Source organism: Ammodytes marinus, assembly GCF_949987685.1.
Source record: "Ammodytes marinus genome assembly, chromosome: 7".
In the NCBI taxonomy this organism is placed as follows: domain Eukaryota; kingdom Metazoa; phylum Chordata; class Actinopteri; order Uranoscopiformes; family Ammodytidae; genus Ammodytes; species Ammodytes marinus.
The window spans coordinates 21,642,292-21,662,215 of record NC_137211.1 but is presented as its reverse complement, the minus strand read 5'-3'; the positions used below and the strand labels follow the sequence as shown (position 1 = coordinate 21,662,215).

General features: G+C 41.0%; 1 protein-coding gene across 1 annotated transcript in view; it reads right to left on the bottom strand.

Moving 5' to 3' along the window:
- The window catches only part of gnas (GNAS complex locus), a 33,293-nt gene that overhangs the window by 3,682 nt on the left and 9,687 nt on the right, over positions 1 to 19,924 (bottom strand). Inside the window, exons 2-10 of the mRNA XM_080031317.1 lie at positions 16,873 to 16,945; positions 12,621 to 12,675; positions 12,348 to 12,467; positions 9,581 to 9,678; positions 7,354 to 7,408; positions 6,853 to 6,926; positions 6,616 to 6,674; positions 2,424 to 2,544; positions 773 to 903 (exon numbers count right to left, since the gene is read on the bottom strand). Coding sequence (XP_079887443.1) covers positions 773 to 903; positions 2,424 to 2,544; positions 6,616 to 6,674; positions 6,853 to 6,926; positions 7,354 to 7,408; positions 9,581 to 9,678; positions 12,348 to 12,467; positions 12,621 to 12,675; positions 16,873 to 16,945 — 786 coding nt within the window. The remainder of the gene's footprint in view (positions 1 to 772; positions 904 to 2,423; positions 2,545 to 6,615; positions 6,675 to 6,852; positions 6,927 to 7,353; positions 7,409 to 9,580; positions 9,679 to 12,347; positions 12,468 to 12,620; positions 12,676 to 16,872; positions 16,946 to 19,924) is intronic.

The window sequence follows — 19,924 nt, the reverse complement described above, 5'->3', positions numbered from 1 at the left end:
CAGGGGAGACGTTCCCTTCAAGGATGTAATTTCGGGGGTAACACCCTTCACTTCTACGGGCAGTGTGTTGGCTTGTAGGTCTGAATGACGAGGATTCTTCACAGATGCTGGGTACTTTATTCTCTTTACAGTACATTAGCTTATGCTGCATTATCTCACTTGCACACAAACACCCGGACTCATTCATTGCTTCACTTGATGGACACACACCACCACTCTCTCTCCTTGCTCGTCCACTTACTCACTGCCGTCCCTCACTCACACACACACACACACACACACACACACACACACACACACACACACACACACACACACACACACACACACACACACACACACACACACACACACACACACACACACACACACACACACACACACACACACACACACACACACACACACACACACACACACACACACACAGCCGCTCACTCACTTACGCTACTCTCTTGTAACACTACAATAGAAACACATGAACTAGCCTACATCCGAATTGCCAGCCAACAATTTAGAATTAGAAAAGGCCTCCACCTCAAACGACCCATTTGTGTGTGGCATGAGCTCACATCGTGTAGCTACAGTCCCGTTAGACATTGTGTCACTCCGTTTTTCAAGGAAGTCATGTCATTCAGATCTTCCTGAGTGACAGCAAGATTAACACCGCCTCCTTCACAGCCATCGCGACCGTTCCTGTCACTCCATTTAAAAATGGCTGTATGATTGCAAAAGTATATCAAGTGCATGAAAGTGCAGTGTGTCTGCTCACCGTCGTCAGGTGTGGTGTAGCGTGCAAATTCAGGAAAGTATTCCTCTATTTTCGACTTCCCTGCCAGCACCTTCTCTGCCAGCAGGTCCTGTTTATTTAGGAACAAAATGACAGAAATGGTCCGCAGCCACCTAAAGAGAACAAAAACAATGTGAACGACCAATACACGAGTGTGAAGGGAGACATAAAAACAAGAAACAGGACATTAAGTGACGATACTGTCTAGAAAATACAAATGATCCCAAAGTGTGTTTACATGGAGAGTGCAAAAAAACTATTTTTAAAAATTTAAATAGATTAATTTCCACAACTGAAACCCACACCTTTATAGGCCAGAGTGAATATGACAAATAACAATTTGACTGAGGCATTAAACTCAGTGGCACTCAGCCAAATATCTTGGTAATTGTCCACCGTTCTGCATCTTTTGTTTGCTCACATGCCACAGAAACTTTTTAAATAAAGACCGTGATCTACCCTTGATTGGTGTTGATGCTTTGTATTGTTGCTTGGGGAACCTCCACTCTTGGTTATGCAATCGTTTAAGAGAATGAAAATAGGCCGGTTCATAAGAAGAACCTAGACATCGGGCTTGATCGATAATCATAATCTGTCTACAGATACAAGAAGATAAAACTAGAACTGCAAGCAGTTGTGAATGGGGGCCAAGCCTCCCACGCGACTCGGAAACGGGCATCGTCGTCCGTGGCGCCGGCCCCTCGCTTCTGGGAATCCGGGGATGTGAAGTTTTTGAATGTGGGATGTTTGGTTTGGGAGTTATAGACCAAAAGGCAAAAAAATGGCGGAGAAAGATGCTCAAGTGGATAAGGAGATGTATACTTTTTGCGTTGTGGCGACCCCTTTTGGAGCAATTTAACAAAAATGTAGAACCAACCTGAGAACCGCAGGACAAACACATCTGTGAAGTTTGGTGTCGATAGGATGAATCGTTTTGGATTTAGAAGCAGTTTGGTACAAGGTAGCTAATGTGCAAATCTTTAAAGCGCTACCGTTTGGTCTTCCGATGGTCATAGAAAAATTCTTTATACAACTTTTGCTCGTGGGAGTCGGTAGAGCATAATGCTTTTGGTTTCGTCCAAATCGGGCAAAAACTGTAGGAGGAGTATGTTTTGGTGACTGACAGTTTTTGCAATGTAGCGAAAAATCTATATATACGCAAATGGGCGTGGCCTATCTCAAAAGATGCAGCTGACTTGTGGGCATCTGTGGATATAAAGTTTTTGACTGTCGGACTTTCGGTGTGGAAGTTATACACGTTTTTCTTTTTTTGTAGCGCCACCTAGTGGCCGGCATGTCTGATTTTTTTTGTCTGCGTTCCTTGGATGGACCTGGATAAGCCATGCAAGTGACATGTCCCAACCCTTTACCGTTTGGGCTGCAGCACCACTTTTATGCGGAGAATAATAATAATCCCAGCAAAAACAATAGGGTTCCCTGCCCAGCAGGGCTATGGAACCGCGTTGCTCTGCAAAACGCGGTCCCAGGCCCTTCTCGGGCTTGGCCCCCTAAAAAATAAAAATAAATAAACCCGATGTTCTTAGAAGTCAGATGGAGCTCTTTTGAACTGGAAATACATGTAATCAGACTTTTCGAAAAACACCATGCAGACACACAGGGTCTGCCTCTTCACCTGTTGTTCCAGATGTTCTTGAAGAGATTGAGGGCCTCCTGTAAACGGTTGGTCTGATTGTCCTCTCTGATCACCATGTTGTAACTGCTACTGGCCACCACGAAGATGATGGCCGTTACATCTGAGGACGACAGAGTGACAGACAAAGTGAGACACCGTGAGAGAAAACACGCACATACAGTCATGCCCAAAATTATTCATACCCCTGGCAATTTTTTACTTACTTTTATTCAACCAGCAAGCTTTTTCTTAATTGGAAATGACACAGGCTTCCACCAGAAGATAATAAGACGATGTACAAGGGGCATCGTTGTGAAACTTTTTTTTTTCAGCTTTTATTTACATTTGAACAAAAAGTGTCATGTCCAAAATTATTCATACTCTTCTCAATAATCAATAGAAAACGCCTTTATTGGCTATAACAGCTATCAAACGCTTCCTATAATTGCTGACCAGCTTTTTGAATGTCTGTCTCCACAAGTATTTTTTCCCATGCATCTATAGCAATGAGCTTCAACTCTTTCAGTTTGGAGGGTCTCACTGCCATCACCCTGATCTTTAGCTCCCTCCACAGATTCTCAATTGAATTCAAGTCAGGACTCTGGCAGGGCCACTGTAAAACGTTAATGTGTTTGTCCGCTAACCATTTCTTAATTTTGCTTTGTGTTTTGGGTCGTTGTCGTAATATTAAAAAAATACAAGAAGTTCCACATGGTGGGAAATCTCAGAGGACATGGTCGGAAGCCAAAAGTTACACCTGTACAGGCCAGGAGGATAGTGAGAGAGGTGAAAAATTATCCTAGGATCACCACCAAGGCCATCCTGGTAAATCTTGACCAATGGACCAGGGAACCTAATCACAGTAAATGGCACCATGAAAAAAGAGCAATACATCAAGATTCTCAACAACAACATCAGGTAGTTGGCAGAGACACTTGGCTTTGGGCACCAGTGGACATTTCAGCAGGACAACGACCCAAAACACAAAGCAAGAGCGGTGAAGAAATGGTTAGCGGACAAAAACATTAACATTTTACAGTGGCCCAGCCAGAGTCCTGACTTGAATCCAATTGAGAATCTGTGGAGGGAGCTAAAGATCAGGGTGATGGCAGTGAGACCCTCCAAACTGAAAGAGTTTGAGCTCATTGCTAAAGATGAAAGGGCAAAAATACCATTGGAGACATACAAAAAGCTGTCCAGCAATTATAGGAAGTGTTTGATTGCTGTAATAGCCAATAAGGGCTTTTCTATTGATTATTGAGAAGGGTATGAATAATTTTGGACATGCCACTTTTTGTTCAAATGTAAATAAAAGCTGAAAAATATATTTTTTTCACAATGATGACTCTTGTACATCATCTTATTGTCTTCTGGGTGAAGCCTGTGTCATTTCCAATCAAGACAAAAACTTGCTGGTTGAATAAAGGTGCGAACACACTAGGCACTTTACACGCGTACAGACGCGTATGAAATCGGCCGTTTTTCCATAGGGAACCATTGGTTTACGCGCGTACATGGCGCGTAAATGCGTCACTCGCGCTAAAGCAAAATTTTAGCCGCGTTAGCCGCGTATGACCCGCGTATACAGTCATATGAAAAAGTTTGGGAACCCCTCTCAGCCGGCATTATAATTGACTCTGCTTTCACAAAAAAAAGATAAAAGTGGTATGTCTTTAATTTACCAGGAACAGCTAAGTACTGGGATGTTTTCCAAACAAAGATTTTTTGAAAACCAGTATTTAGTTTTATTAAATAAAATAAAATGTGAAAAACTGGCTGTGCAAAAATATAGGAACCCTTGTGGTTTTGTTGATTTTAATGCCTGTAACAGCATGTAAAACTGATGACTTTAAACACAAAGTTGGTTGGATTATGTTGTTAAGCCTTGAACCTCATATAAAGGTCTGTTTAATCATGAGAAAATGTATTTTAGGTGCCTAAATGCAAGTTGCACTTCTCTTTGACTCTCTGCTGAAGTGAGACAGAATGGGATCATCAAAACAGCTCCCAAAAGATCTGAAAAACAAAGATTGTTCATTGTCATGGTTTAGGGGAAGGCTACAAGAAGCTTTCCCAAAGGTTTCAATTGTCAATTTCGACTGTAGGGAACGTTGTCAGGAAATGGAAGGACACAGGCATAGTGGCAGTTAAACCCAGGCATGGCAGACCAAGAAAAAAACAGGAGCGACATAGGTGGAGGATTGTGAGAATGGTTGCACACAACCCACAGATCACCTCCAAAGACCTGCAAGTACATCTGGCTGCAGATTGTGTATCTGTACATCGTTCAACAATTCAGCGCAATTTGCAGCAAAACAAGTGCTTTTTATAAAGACCAAATAACTTAATTTTTGTCTCATCAGTCCAAAGCATTTTCTTCCAATATGAAGCTGGCTTGTCTAAATGAGCTTTTGCATACTCCATGCAACTGTATCTGTGGCGTGGGCGCAGAAAGGGCTTCCTTCTCATCACCCGGCCATACAGATGTTTTGGTGCAAATTGCACTGAATTGTAGAACCATGTACAGATACACAATCTGCAGCCAGATGTTCTTGCAGGTCTTTGGAGGTGATCTTTGGGTTGTGTGCAACCATTCTCACAATCCGCCACATATGCCGCTCTTGTACTTTTCTTGGTCTGCTAGACCTGGGTTTAACTGCAACTGTGCCTGTGTCCTTCCATTCCCTGACAACGTTCCTTACAGTAGAAATTGACAATTGAAACCTTTGGGAAAGCTTCTTGTAGCCTTCCCCTAAACCATGACAATGAATAATCTTTGTTTTTAAGATCTTTTGGGAGCTGTTTTGATGATCGCATTCTGTCTCACTTCTGCAGAGAGTCAAAGAGAAGTAGAACTTGCATTTAGGCACCTAAAATACCTTTTCTCATGATTAAACAGACCTTTATATGAGGTTCAAGGCTTAACAACATAATCCAACCAATTTTGTGTTCTCAGTCCTCAGTTTTACATGCTGTTACAGGCATTAAAATCAGCAAGACCACAAGGGTTCCCATATTTTTGCACAGCCAGTTTTTCACATTTTATTTAATTTCATAAAACTAAATACTGCTTTTCAAAAAATCTTTGTTTGGAAAACATCCCAGTACTTAGCTGTTCCTGGTAAATGAAAGACATACCACTTTTATCTTTTTTGTGTGAAAGCAGAGTCAATTATAATGCCGGCTGAGAGGGGTTCCCAAACTTTTTCATATGACTGTATATTACGCGCGTATATATTACGCAGCTACACGAGGAGTTCAAAAAATTTAACTTTTGTTGCTCCTACGCGAGACGATTAGCCGCATTGGCCAATCAGCGTTGAGCTTGACCCGACGTCACATACATTGGCACGGTCGGAGAACAGTGTACTGTACACAGAGGCTGATGAGAGACACAGAGGAGGAAAATGTATTGCAGGCAGCCGAGCCGGTGCTGTATGAAGCCGCTCGGGGTTAGAAGACGTGGGGAAAGTAAACCAGGAGAATGGACTTCCTGGTTAATTCAGTGAATATGTGCGGCTGTGCTTTAGCCGATAAACAAAGTTAGCGCCGTATAGCATTAGTTAACTCACCCTGTTGTGTGCGGGCGGCTAGCGCCTCATATTATGAACCCAAACATGACGACTGTCCGCTGGACTTTCACGACTAGTACACGAAGCACCGGTGTTGATCTACGCCAGCCACGGTCCCCTGTCACGGTCCCCTGTCACAGCCAGGTAGGGTAATTTTGGCTACTTGCCTTTATGTTGTGCCGCCGTGCACCGATGCTGCTGTAACTGTGTTTGTTATGTAGCTGCCGTGAATATGCAATGCTGTTTTAATGCTAGGCTATTTGTGCTGTTCAGTTTGTCTTTTGGCACAGTTGTTGGCCGTGTTGTTGTTGTTTTTGTGCGGACATGCACGCTGTTGTGTCGGGTCGGTTCTGATCGCAGCCATGGTTGATAAGGGAAATACAATATCGGGAGGGAGACTAGGCACGTTACGCGCGTATAACCATTTTTGACACAAAATGATCATGCAACATTTTAGCTGCGTTACGCATGTAAATCTTACGCGTGTAAAGTGCCTAGTGTGTTCGCACCTTTAAAGTAACTTTAAGTCAAAAATTGCCAGGGGTATGAATAATTTTGTGTATATATATATATATATATCTATATGAGTAAGTATGACATACATATAAACAGAACCATACCGTTAAAGCACTGGATCCATTTCCGGCGTTCGTCTCTTTGACCGCCAACATCGAACATACTGAGTAAAATCATAAAAGAGACATAAGTGTTAACAGGTAAAATACTGCCATCGTGTGGAGAAACTTTGCATCTTATATTCTATGAGCTGTTAAGACTGGTTTATAGCTTCAATCATAGTCACTGAATGTATAATACACTCTTCATTTCACTGCCCTTTACTTTATGTTTTTACTTACTGGAAATTAACTTTGTCCACTTGGAATCTTGTCTCGAAGATCCCTGAAGTCAGCACTCTGCACCGCAGCAAATCCTGTTCAGAATAACAACAATTTTAACAACAAATGTTGTCTATATCATAAAGATATCCTACAGGATTGTGAATGATTACGCTGAAAACCTGAAGAGAGATTTTCAAGCTGCTTCTTTCTCCTAAACTTCTTTTATAGATCCGGTGAAAATCTTAGAGGAACTAGGACGTGTAATGTCTTTATTTACTGACCCCATTTCTATTCAAATAGATCAAGACCAAACTTTGAACACAGCTCCTTCATACTCTCAAACATGGGAGTGCACTCACTAAATATGAGTTAGGGTCATGGGGGATGCCACACAGTAACAGACTGGCTCTAATGTCTGATAAAGACCACCACCATTTGAAATATGTTTTGGGAAGAGTAGATAAACATGTATAATAAAGTGTACGTAGTATTAACTTTGCGGTGCAGAGATTCACTCACCTGATCTGTTGGGGTGTAGTCACTCTGTTTCACAATGTCGATCTTGTCTAGAAAGCTGAATGGAGAAAAAAAAGAAAGAAAATACACAAAACATTTATGGGGGAAATGCTTCCGATAACACAGTTGCTTTGTGTCATTGAAGACTTAAAAAATCTGCAGCAAACATGCGTCACAACCTGCTCCAATTTGTAAATAGTAAAGTGTTTAAATAGAAAAGATCCACTCATACATTTAACACCTCAGCAGTAAAATCATATGAGGTACAGCAGGTGTGTCGAGTGTCATTTCCTTAGAAATCCCTTGTATCAAGTTATTAACCAATTAATATTTTAGTAACTCTTTTTCAAACCTTCTCAGGTAAATAAAAATTGTTTTTATGTCCAGACAAAGATGCACTCCCCAGACATGCGCTCCATCAACTATTTTGCCTCTTAGTGGCTTAAAAAAACATCACATATGTGTCAGGCTCATGTGCGCCTTTTACTGCCATCTAAATCACATGAATGTGAAATTGACTTTCTTGAAGTCCAAACTGTAACTGTGCATTGCTTTGAATAAGACAAGTGTTTGTTTGATTAGTCTGTTTGCATCATCCACTAAACACAGACAAGCCTACACTTTTAGTATCATAGGGGGGACATGATGAGGAACTTATCATCTCACAACAGTGAGAGGATCTCAGTGGTTCTTTGCAAAAACGTGGGCATTCCTGAGAAAACAAGGGAGAACTGAAAAGGAAGAAGGACAGAATGAGTTCAGAGACGGAGAAAAAGACAGATGAAAAGAGCGGAAGACAGGGAGGGAGAGACAGAAAATGAAAGCGTTGTGGCGTCTGTCTGACATTACAGAGCAGATTTCAAAAATAGCTACCCAGCGCCCTGGCCTCCAGCGCGGTTACCATGGGGACCCAACGACAGGCGCTATTAATAGTCTAACAGCTCCCAACCTAGTGAGGCTAAAGTAGCACCCGGAAGAAAACAGACAGACAGACAGACAGACAGACAGACAGACAGACAGACAGACAGACAGACAGACAGACAGACAGACAGACAGATGGAGATGGAGAAAAGGAAGACAGTGAAAGAGAAGAAAATCAAAGGAAGGGATGAGCTTGTGTTTGTTGTACTGGATGTGTGAGCGAGAGGAGGAACGGAAACAAAAGACTGGACTGTGCCATTTCAATTACCTGGGGGGAGAGAATGAAGGAGGAAAGTTTTTCCTCACGTAAACATAATTTAAAAAATAAAAATCAATCTGATAAATTCAAAACTAAAAGAGTGATTTACTAGTAATAAATAAATAAATAAAATAAAGAAGGAGCTTCTCAGGCCTGAGGTGTGAGTTTTCCTCTCCAGACATCACCCCCTCTCCCCCTACACATCCTCTGATCCGTGGATGACTCAGCCATGTTTGCTCCCAAACACTGCAAACTGCTGCTGTTACACGATGAAAACTATTTCACTATTATTTTTCTCTTCTCCTAAGTTTTGTGGAATCATCGCAGTAAACCCTAAGCTGGTTTAAAACAAATTTAGGATGCTCTTGTGCAATCTTTAAAAAAATATATAAATATTTATGTATGTTTTGGACAGGATAATGAAGAGGGATGCTTTGGGATAATGCAAGGCAGAAGGGAAGAAATAACTAAAATCTTTAAAAGACAGGTGGCAGTGTTAGGCCTTAGATAATCACAGGGCACAACATGCTGTCAGCTGCACATGTGCTGTACTGCTTCTTGGCGTGAAAATGTGAACCAAAACACACCAAATATAAAAATGACACAAAGCAAAACAACATCTCCATTGTTATATTGAGAAAATAGTAATAATTTGATTATTATTATTATTATTTTTGTGTTTTCCCCTCTTTGTGAAATGGGGAGAAAAAGTGGGAAGACATTTCAAATTAAATTTTATTATACCTTTGCTTATACAGGCAAGTCATTAAGAACAAGTTCTGACATGCAGTAAACGGCCCAGGCCGGAGTCGAACCCGAGTCAGCTGCGACCAGTACTTAACCATAATGGTACACGCTCTACAGGTGAGCCATGGGAGCACCCTGAGAAAATAGAAATTTACTAAATAATCAGCACCTTCTTTGACATTATAAGCTTCAAAAATACCTTGTTTTTGTTGAATTAAACTGTATGGGTAGTGACACCTAATAACCAAGTGGCCCAGTGTATAGTCCATGCCACCATGTATGGATTAGTTGGCAGTTACTTACTATTGTGCACAGTCGATTAGCTGGTACTCATTGGATCTCTCAAAGCATGCCCTGACCCCCTCGTCCTGCCACAGTGTCTTTGCGTGGTCGTAAAACTCCTAAGAAGGAACGGGGAAGAAACAGAAACACATGAATGACTCGGGTCAAAGATGGCAGCCATGTCAGAGGGAAGAAAAGGAGGGCGCAGTGTGCTCGGCCCTCTGTGTTGACACCACATGCAGTGTACGTTGTGCCCGGGCGATGCCTGTGTACATGTCTGCAAAGGTAAATAGTGGTAGAGGGAGAGAGACATCTCACTGTACAGAGGCTCTATATAGACCGGCTCTCACTCGCAATTCTAGTTTGCAGCATGGATAAGCCACTCCTCTTCTTGCACTCTTTGTTCCGACCAAACAACGGGCGTCCCTCTGTAGTATATTTTAATTTCAAGGATGTTGGAAAGTTAAAATGCAGTGATCCAGCCTGTAACTTCAACACATGCACAGCACATCATCACAAAAATAAAAGTACACAATTAAGAGCACAGGTTCCAAACTCGGAAATTAATCTTAACATGAGCATATGTACTTTGCCATTATAAAATACACAACAAGAAATGTTTCTTAAATAATTTTTTAGCAGTTTTGATTCTTGATGCTACAGGGATGTATGGATCGGTGGGTTATGGGTTTGATACTGGTTGTAATTCTTTGAAACAGATGGGTTTTGAGCAGCGAAATGAGTCCTTCACTCAAGGTTCACCTGATTAAATATCCAAACTTAGCCTGGAGACTCGTAGACACAATTTTAAGCATCCAATGCATTATAAATAAACGGTGGGTACACAAGTATCTTCCATTATTTTGGGCCAAATATGACACATGAAAGTAGAGACTTTTAAAATGCAGTTATCACAATGTTTTTTTTTAAATGATTTGCTTATTTATTAGTCGGCTTATTGTTGCAGTTCTTCTTTGCTTGCCTAATTTTTAATTAACACTAAACTTGGAAAATGCATCTTAGGAATGGGTTAGAAATTAATGAATGAAATGTCAGCGACCAGATAGTTTGAGAAATCCTGCTGGATTCAGTTGCAAACGTCCCCAAGTTGCATTTAAAGATATTTTTTTGGCATTTTTATGCTTTATTGATAGTGTAGAGACAGTTGAAATGGGGCAGAGAGGGAAGTGACATGCAGAGAACGACCACGGGCTGGAATCGAACCCGGGTCCGCTGCTGGCCGAGGCCCCTGGGGGGGACGCCCTACCAACTGAGCTAAGAGCGCCCCTCAAGTTGCATTTAAGAAAATAATTTCAGCACGCAGTCTTCCATGACACCAAACTCACCATGTGTTCACAAACAGAGCACTCTTTTATAATCAGTCATGTGCTTTAAAAAAAACCTCACTCTTCTTCCTCCTCTTCTCCATCTTTGTATTAGAGCCCTTTCCCTTTCGTCTCTTGTCAGTATCGGTTGCATTACGAACCCATTGAACTGGTCGAAACAAGAATTCTCAGATACGAGATGTGACACTATAAATCCCCATCAGCTGGAGTGCAACATCGACCTAAAAACAGAGCCACTTGAGCTGGTAAGCAACAAGTGTCTTGCTCAAGGACACTTCAGCAGGGTCTGCGTGTGTGTGTGTGTGTGTGTTAGCAGGACAGCTTATCTTGTTTGCTGAAGGTCGTCGTTTAGGACTGTATAGAAAGAAACAAGAGGTGCTTCGGCTGCCGAGTGTCCCTCCATGATCACCATCACACATTCAGCGTTTATAATGTCGACTCGCAAATGAACGCTTCAATTAGCAGGCGAGTCATAGTACTCGTCTTCCAATAACATGTGGACACAGTTGAAGGGAACTATGTGCCTCGGACATTAAAACCAAGTGTTTTATGTGTTTTGGCCATCTCAAGTTGAGATTTGTCTCAACATGCTGTACCTTTTCTAATGAGCTCACTCTTCCATCTGTCCTCATACACCATAATATGTTAAGTTTGACTCAGAAAACGTTGTATATTATCATGGATTATACCCATTTTAAGATTTTTTGACGACTCTGCAAGTGTCCTATCATATTGTTCTGAAATCTGAATTTTGATTAAAAAAAAAAAAAAAAAAAAAGTTGCTCCATTACACATTTACTATATATGAGTGACCTGTGGTCTAATTTGAAAGATTTGATCATATACGGTAATTTGGTGGACGGACACGCAGGCGGGAAAATAACTCCATGGCGGTATGTCCTGAACACCATGGTGGCAGGAGGCTTAAACAACATGAACCCGATCACTATAATAAGAAGTGCAGCTTCTATTCAAGCGTGGGACCGAATTAATTGAAAAGTGAATTAAGCCCGGCTCCACAGGTGGCTCAGTATAAACAGCAAGAACTCCCAGGCTGCCAGGTTTAGTCTCTTGGCTTTGACAATTAGTTAATGGGAACATCCCACTGAGAATACTGAACTGGCACAGACATTACCCACCGGGTCGTTAGTAAACCCCAGTGTTTGCTACCCATGTCAAGGGATTATCACCTGGGAAGTTGGGACCATGACCTGCTACCATCTACTAAAACACACACACAGCCGAGGATACTTGCACCTGTTGCAAATGTATTGCAAAACTATCGTGATTAAGTAACTTCCAGAAGTGTGGAGGGGACATACTTAAATTTCCAATTTATGCTGAAAACGGCAGCCCACATGGTAAAATAGCTAAAATAAGTACAAGACCCTAGTGTGTGTTGTGTAGGTGTATTTTTGTTTGAGGAGTCTGATGCTACTCACAGATGGAAACTCAAAGTCCTTCTGGCTCACGAGGTTGAGGATGTATTCGATCCGGTACCGGTTCTCTTGGCACGCCAACTGTACCGGCGGTGTCAGGGTGCTCATAGCTGTTACTATGGTCTGTTACAAACACACAAACCACAACAACACACATTTAAGATTGGAACAAAAAAAAAGATGCACGTGAACATTTAAAAGGAACCCATTGTCTGCGTATCTGTATGATCAGTTAAGATCACCCTAGTGTAAGAAACACAGTCAACAGCAACTTACCTCAATAGCCTCTTTTATATTATTCTTGATGTCCTGAATTTTCTGCTTCTTCTCTCTGGAACAAACACATGGGATCATGTAAGGGATTATTGCAGCACAGCAGTAACATACAGACATGTGAGAGTCTTCAGACACAAACCAAGAAATACAAAGAAAGCAAAAGATAAAATAGTAACTCCATATCCACTGCCTTCATTTTCACTCCGTTTGTGGAGGTCCATCAGACAGACCTACGGCCCACTGTGGTACAAGATGCATGTTTTTAGTTTGACTCCGCACACTTCAATATTAAAGTGGTGCTCCAGTGATTTAGTGTCTTACTTCCATTAAGTTGGGGGACTCAAATGAGACAGAAAAAAAGGAAAGAAATTCAAAAGCAGCAGATTCCATTATATTCTGACTTTTAAAAGTCCATCATATGGGTCAAGTGCTAAAAATGCTGGATACGACATTTCCTGCAATTCAAATCAAAAGGGCTGTTTGTTATACGCTCCATGTTTCAAAATGTCCACTTTCTTCAAACCCCACATCTCCAGGTTGTAATAAATGCTACAGTTAAATATTTCACATTTCAAGGTTAAGCTGAGAACCCTGACGGCATCATCACGGTAACTTTTTTAAACTCTGGAAAATGGTAAATGCAATGGACTGCACTTATATCGACGTATTTTCAAACGTGTTAACATTGTTTGCCTCTCGATCACTCATACATAAACACCAATAGCAGCAGCTACCCCTCATGTTGCAAGCTAACCATCCGGAGCAACTTGGGGTTCAACGTCTTGCCTAGGAAGGGACACTTTGACATGTGGCAGGAAGAAGGGATAGAACCACAAACCCTGTGATCAGTGGACGGCCACTTTACCTGCCTAGCCACAGCCGCCCCACACACATTTTCAATTGTCCTCAAGAGCCACAGAAGACAAACAGACAGAGTGGTACTCCATGTGAGGAGTAAACTGAAATCATCAGTAAAACAGACAGTTATAGATATAATAAATATGCAAAAAGCACTGCAGGTTTTAGGGCTCAGTTAGTACATGTTTTAGTAAAGGTAAAAAAATAAGTAGATGAATAGTTCCATGTTACTGTGACATGGTACGCTACAGTGTGTTGCACCTGGTTTGTTTTTGATCTGGGAAGGGTAAACAGACCTTCATTGGCAAGTGTGGTGGAGGAATTATGTCTGTCTGCTGTGAAAGATAGACATTTCTACAAGACATTTGGACTCTGTGACAGTAATGTTTCTCATAAAAAAAGGCAGAGCCAGTAAACCTATTATTCACCTTTAGCCTGCCAGGACAACAGTGAATTGTGTTCACAATACTTCTATGTCAGTGTCAAAAGCTCAGTTTTTACTTTTGCACAAGACTAAATCGATGCAAATGTTAATCAATTTATTTCGACCAGTGAAATTTATATTCTAAAGCATTCCATTTTGTAAAGCTTTTTTTCACATCTTTAACTAACAGGTCAAAATCTATTGAGGGTCATAGCAGTCAAGGTACCATTGTATGATGCATCAGTTTTTTTAAATGTAAAACATCACAAGGGAAGTAGCTTCCAACTCACACTCACTCAAACAGGCTGCAGATTGTCCACAAGAGGGAGCTGTTTTGTCACAGTCAGACTAGTACTGCACATACCATTTTTCCATTCTTCATGCATAAAAGGAAAGTTGCTTTGGCTGTTAAACATGCAGAAAGGGACATGTCAATGTGCCTCCTAAAGTCAAAAACTGTGTCAAAAAGCAAATCTTCTCAACAGCCAAGGGTCACCGTCAAGCTTACGTGAACAAACAAACATGGCGGACTCGGAGATTAAAGTCTAGAAAATAGGCCTTTGACAAGAAAGGAAAGCCTTAAAACTAGAATCCCATCTAACTACAATTAGTTTTTAGTTAAGAATCTGTTCCACAAAGGCTTTAATTAATCTATAGTGAGTTGTTAACATTCCTACTAAAATAATTTTATTTGCTGGATGGAAAAAGACATGTAGACTCGAATACCATTTGTGTAACACTCATTGAAAAACGGTGACAGAGCCTGAGAAGCCTGTGAGGTCACTGTGCACCAGGAAACACAAGAGAAAGACAGAGAAAAGAGGGAATGAGACAGAGTTTATTGAGTTAGGAAGGAGATTGAGGAGGACATTTTCAACCTGATAATCATTAAAAATCACATGTCCGTGTGTGTGTGCCCTCTCCCAGTCGAGGCTACGACTGCATGCCTGTGTGTGCTTAGAGAGAGGGGAAGGAGACCATGATGACACAACACGTTACAGTGATGACGTGTGCAGTGATGCTTTAAGGTGAATAAACACACACATAATTCACCAATAGATTAAAGCTGATTACAGACGACTGGAGCTAAAATCAATATCACAATAATCAGGAGCCGTGGAGCACTTAACTGCTCCAGCTATGAGGCCTTGCCCAAAGGCAGCTCAGTTATAGTTGAGAAGAACAGGGACAGCCGAGTCTCCCAATTATTTATTTTCCAGCCCAGCAATTGGAACCAGTATTCTATCCAGTCACAAGCCAATTACTCTGACCTTTAGGTTACTACAACACTCAATGCATTCACCCAAACTCTTTCATCATGGGCATTATTGAACCCTTTCAGTCCCAAATCAGTAGATTTATGTTCTGTTAAAACAAAATGTTAAAACATACTCATTTGCACGTCATGAAACCCACAAGCAACTGGCTTCAGATCTACAAAAACAAAAAGGTGATTTACCGTTACACGAGTAAAAGATGACATCTGACATTCAGAGGAAAACAGCCACACACATGTGGAGCAACATATATGGTGTAAATCCAGTTTACTACACATAAGGAAACACACCCATCCGTACACACACAAAAAAAAACACACATATATATTGTATATATATATTTATTGACACATACTGCTCAGTGTTGTGGAGTCATGTGCTGAGTCATACACTCTTGTCTGCCTTGCCTTGATGATTTTCTAGACTAACTTTACAAAAGATGCTTCCATTTACATCCAAAAAAGCTAAATAAAATTAACTTTAGACAATAATTGGCAGAAGCTGGGTTTCTCCTAATGACAGACAGCTTAGACAAACACGTGCAATCTATATAAAGAGCTCAGAGTCAGTACCACCACATTTTCCAGCTGGCTTCTCTGAAAATATAAATTTTTGTCAAAATATATTTTCTGAAAAGTTCCGAGTCCGACGTGATAATTTGTTCTATTCTAGGCTTAATGGGCATCTTCACCTATGTTGCACCTTGTTGCTATCAAAAATATGCAACAACAATCATCATTAGCATCCAACAACTACAACTCCCATAAGGCTTTGCATGTCTTCAACAAGGCTTATTAAAAGATATTAGTTCCTGACCTTCCTGACACCATGGATCTAAATGTTTGAAAACAAAAGTACCAGTTGTTTCAATATTCTCATAAAAGAAAGTTAGAAAGCATTGACTGGATATCCATGTTACATGGAGCAGAGGTATTAGCTCACTAGTCCATTTCAGTAAAAAACAATCATGTGTATATCACCTGAAATCTGCCAATATTGAAATATCATATAAAATACACAACTCCCATGCTCCAGGCTCAGGTAAGCCTCTTTTGCAGAGGGTCAAACAACCATCTTGAAAGCCACTGCATGCTGACCAATTGTTAAATATCGCATACAGCTGATTCTTGTCCACGTCAAGTTGGGGAAAAATCAAATGGCGGCGACGTTAGTTACTTACCCAGGTATTTTATTTAAGAGTTCACTGGTGATAAAGCAATGCCTGAAGCTGCCCAAAGCAACACGATTTAGTTAATATAGGCTAAACATAAACTTCAATAACTTTTTTGATAGCATCTTAGGTATATTGTTTACAACATGGGACTTATGGCTTTTTCCACTGGCAATTTAGGCCATGCTGAGCCAAACCGTGCCGGGCCACATCCGTTATGGACGAATGTATATAGAAACACGCCGTTACTGACCCCCCCCCCCCCCTCCCTTTTTTACTTTTTACATGGAACCTGCTTTAGCTTACCACATTAACTAGTCTTTTCAGGGCAGCTGAACTGAGTTTAACATGACAATTTAATATTAAATAAATAATGAGGACCACAGAATGTGCAATATATTCCACATGGACTCCCAAGTTTTTCAGGAGACAAGGTGAAGCCCCAAAAATGGACCCCCAAAACCGTCCTCAGATATATGCTCATGTTCAGCTATTCGAAGCATTCACCCATATCACACTTACTCTGCATTGAAGCCGTTGACATGCAAGATCCTCATCTGTTTTACTATGGTGCTCTTTCCCGACTCTCCAGCTCCTGAGGAGAGAGACAAGGAATGATTAGGGAGCTGTTGACATGTTAAACAAGACCACACACCAACACGTCACACACACTGTTGGGATTTAGACCATACATGTTTGTACGCATAATGTCATGCGGAGTTTTAGATAGTTGCACCACTAAAATGTTTTAAATTGGTAAGTTCATAAGCTGCTTTGCATGTGAATTACTCTCAAACTTCATACATGACTGTGGCTTTATTTGGGGAAACAGGGAGTAAAGGCAAGGACAGTGCTGCATGGTCATGGACGAAATAATAAAAACAGGATTATTCCACTACAAACTGTGATCACTATCACAGCATTTTAATACTTGTTGGCGACTGTCTCAACTTTTCCAAGAGTAAACCTTTGCCTTCAGAAGCATAGTTTGTGTGACATTTTTTTTAGCAACTTGGCAAGTGGTATACTCCAAACAATATTTTAGTTTGGTATTTGGTAAAAATGCAGGTTCACCATCTAAAAGCTTCATATTTGGATTGTTTACTGACTGTAGGTCATTCAACATTTTAATATTTTTGACACTTTCTCCATGTAACTGTATATGGGAATAATCATGACAATGGTCATTCCAAACAGTATTTAACTGCAGGGTAGAAGTCATCCATTTTGGGGACCCTGCCTTTTAACCTCACATTTAACCAAATGCACAAGTCGCACCCCTCTACTTTCTTTTAATAAAAGACTAGTTCAGAAGCTTGTCATATGTCTTTAAGCTCTGTGAGGAAAATATGATCACCTATCTTGTCTTTGGTGTTCGGCTGTCAACAAAAATCGCAATGATGAAATTAGGAGACTGGCTGGCTGCACTTAGCTTTGCTAGCCAGGGAGGCAGTCGTATGCTCGTATGCTCGTATCCTGTCGTATGTGCTGTCGTATGTAATAATGAAACTTGCATCTGTTGCTTTTTAAACCCGCACCTGCAGTGTGTACAACTGCATGAAGAGTGAGAATCTTAAAGAGGACCTACTTTTCTGGTCTTAATTTCTTGTTTTACACTGCTATAGAGCAACCTGACACGAATCACATCACAAAAAACTATGTAGATTTTCGGGAAGCTCTTTCTCTTATTTTGGCGATCCAGCACGTCCTGTCAACACTTGAGTGTGTGTGCTTCGGCAATCTCCGCTCCCTCCGCCTGTGCATCGGCCATCTCCGCTACCCTCCCCCCCCCCTCCTGCAAACCCCACTCCGTTGTGATTGGTTACCTTCCTTCCGGAACACTTTCAGTGGCGGGAAGCGCGAGCATGGACCTATAAGGGCGCGAGGCAGACGCGAGGCAGACGCGAACAGGGAAGTGACAGCATTACCATACATGGAAACATCCGCGTGGTGACTTCACAAAGTTACATGCGACGTCACAAAGTTACAAAGGGTAGACCGCTTTGAACACGTGACTTCTCGACTGGCTAGAATAGTGTTTAGTGCTCGGCACAGACACCCCAGACAGTCAGCAGGGAATACGTCGAAATGCATGTAAGTCATTATTTGATAATTTAGTATGGTTAAGCATGACTATGAATCATCATAACAACGTTTATAGGTCATAAAAGTCAAAAAGCATCATAGGTCCTCTTTAAGGTTCAACACATACAAGTTGCTCTTTCACATATTGTCCCGGACAGAAGTCTTGTCACTTATACATTTTGTAGAAACAACAGCTTATAAACTGACTTTTAATTAATCCATTGGTTTAAAAAAAATGGCTCATATGAAAGCTAAAACCCTCCCAAATTATGTTTAATATACTAAAATAAATTTGCTTCACTGCAGAAATATTGATCATTTAATGAACACAGAAAGGTCAGATTTTGGCAAGACAAAAGTTGTCGCCTACAGAGAGTAATGTGAAAACTGAACAAATAATTTACTTCAAATACAAAAATATGTTGCATAACATCAGTGAATTAAGTAGTGGTGCTGTGAGATCCATATTTAATATTTTGTATGACTTCCATGAGCTTTAAGGACTGCACCCATGCTGTTCGACAATGATTCATACAATTTATTGATGAAGTCATCAGGAATAGCAAAGAAAGCAGTCTTACAGTCCTGGAGCACCTTGATCTTCTTCGCCTTGAGGAACTTTGATGTAGATATGGAGGTTTGCGATGGAGCAACCATGCGATGTAATTCAACCAAAGATTCATCTGAGAAATCCACCTTCTAGGTCGAATCAGTGCCCAGAAACCAGAACTAAACAAAAGGCAATTTAAAAAAACGTGTGGCATTTTCTAAGGCCCTCAGCCTGCTAAAAGCATGGACGCTGGAAAAGTGGCAGAAAGTGGATTTCTCAGATGAATCTACGGTTGAATTCCATCACAGCCGCCGCAAATATTGCAGGAGACCTACTGGAGCCTGCATGGATCCGACATTCACCCAGAAAACAGTTAAGTTTAGTGGCGGAAAAATCATGGTCTGGGGTTACATCAAGTATGGGGGTGTGCGAGAGATTTTCAGGGTGGAAGGCAATATAATAGCCTAAAATATCAAGAAGAATTAGCTACCTCTTACATTCCCAACCATAAAAGGGGTCAAATTTTGCAGCAGGGTGGTGCTCCATCGCATACTTCCATCTCTACATCAAAGTTCCTCAAGGCGAACAAGATCAAGGTGCTCCAGGACTGGCCAGCCCAGTCACCAGACATGAACATCATTGAGCAAGTCTGGGGTAGAATGAAAGAGGAAGCATGGAAGACCAAACCAAAGAATCTTGATGAACTCTGGGAGGCATGTAAGACTGCTTTCTTTGCTATTCCTGATGACTTCATCAATAACTTGTATGAATCATTGTCGAACCGCATGGATGCAGTCCTTCAAGCTCATGGAAGTCATACAAGATATTAAAGCGGCTACGAGTAACATTTAAATATCTTTTAAACAGCCTCATGTTTCCTCTGATAATCATAAATTATCTTTACCAGCAAACGAGACCATCAGTGCAAAGAAAGACGTT